Genomic DNA, 572 nt, shown 5'->3' with positions numbered 1-572 from the left:
GTGGGAAACGGCGGCTCTCGGGGAGGGAGTCTTGTTGTGAGGAAGAAATAGTGGTTCTTAGGGAGAAAGAGGGCCCTGGGGACGCTACGGCAGCTGCGACGGGGGGAATGACGACCCTGAGGGGAAAATGGCGGCCCTGAGGGAGGGAGTCTTGCCTTGAGGGGGAAATGGTGGCCTCGAGGGAGAGAGGGCGGCCCCGAGGAGGCTGCGGCGGGTGTTGGGAGCAGGGAATGGCGCCCCTGAGGGAGACCTGGCCTTCTGAGGGGGATCGGCGGCGGCTGCGCGGGCAGGGCCGGCCCGGAACGGCGCTGCCCCGGAACGCACCGTGCGGCTCCGCCGGGCCCGGCCGGGGCCTGCTCCGCGCCGCACCGTCCCGCCGCCGCCCCGCCGAGGCCCCGCTCATCCCGGCCCGGCCATGCTGCGGCCGGAGCCCCTCTGCCTCCTCCTCCTTCTCCTCCTGCACGCCGCCCGGGCCGCCGAGCCCGCTCCTTCGGCCGCCCCGAGCCCGCTCAACGGCACGGAGGCGGCGCGGCCGGCGGCGGGTAACGGGACGCGGCCGGACCCGACGCCGG

At 75.0% G+C, this 572-nt stretch overlaps 1 protein-coding gene across 1 annotated transcript in view; it reads left to right on the top strand.

The window, feature by feature from the left end:
- The first annotated feature begins 415 nt into the window (after positions 1-415).
- LOC106897738 (chromosome unknown open reading frame, human C19orf24) overlaps positions 416-572 on the top strand; it is a 3,768-nt gene continuing 3,611 nt past the window's right edge. Inside the window, exon 1 of the mRNA XM_014958560.1 lies at positions 416-542. Within this exon, the coding sequence (XP_014814046.1) occupies positions 416-542 (127 nt within the window). The remainder of the gene's footprint in view (positions 543-572) is intronic.

The sequence above is a fragment of the Calidris pugnax genome, unplaced genomic scaffold, assembly GCF_001431845.1.
Source record: "Calidris pugnax isolate Ruff unplaced genomic scaffold, ASM143184v1 scaffold425, whole genome shotgun sequence".
NCBI lineage: Eukaryota > Metazoa > Chordata > Aves > Charadriiformes > Scolopacidae > Calidris > Calidris pugnax.
Note: the sequence above shows the minus strand (reverse complement) of the source record. Positions and strands in the feature narration are given on the sequence as shown.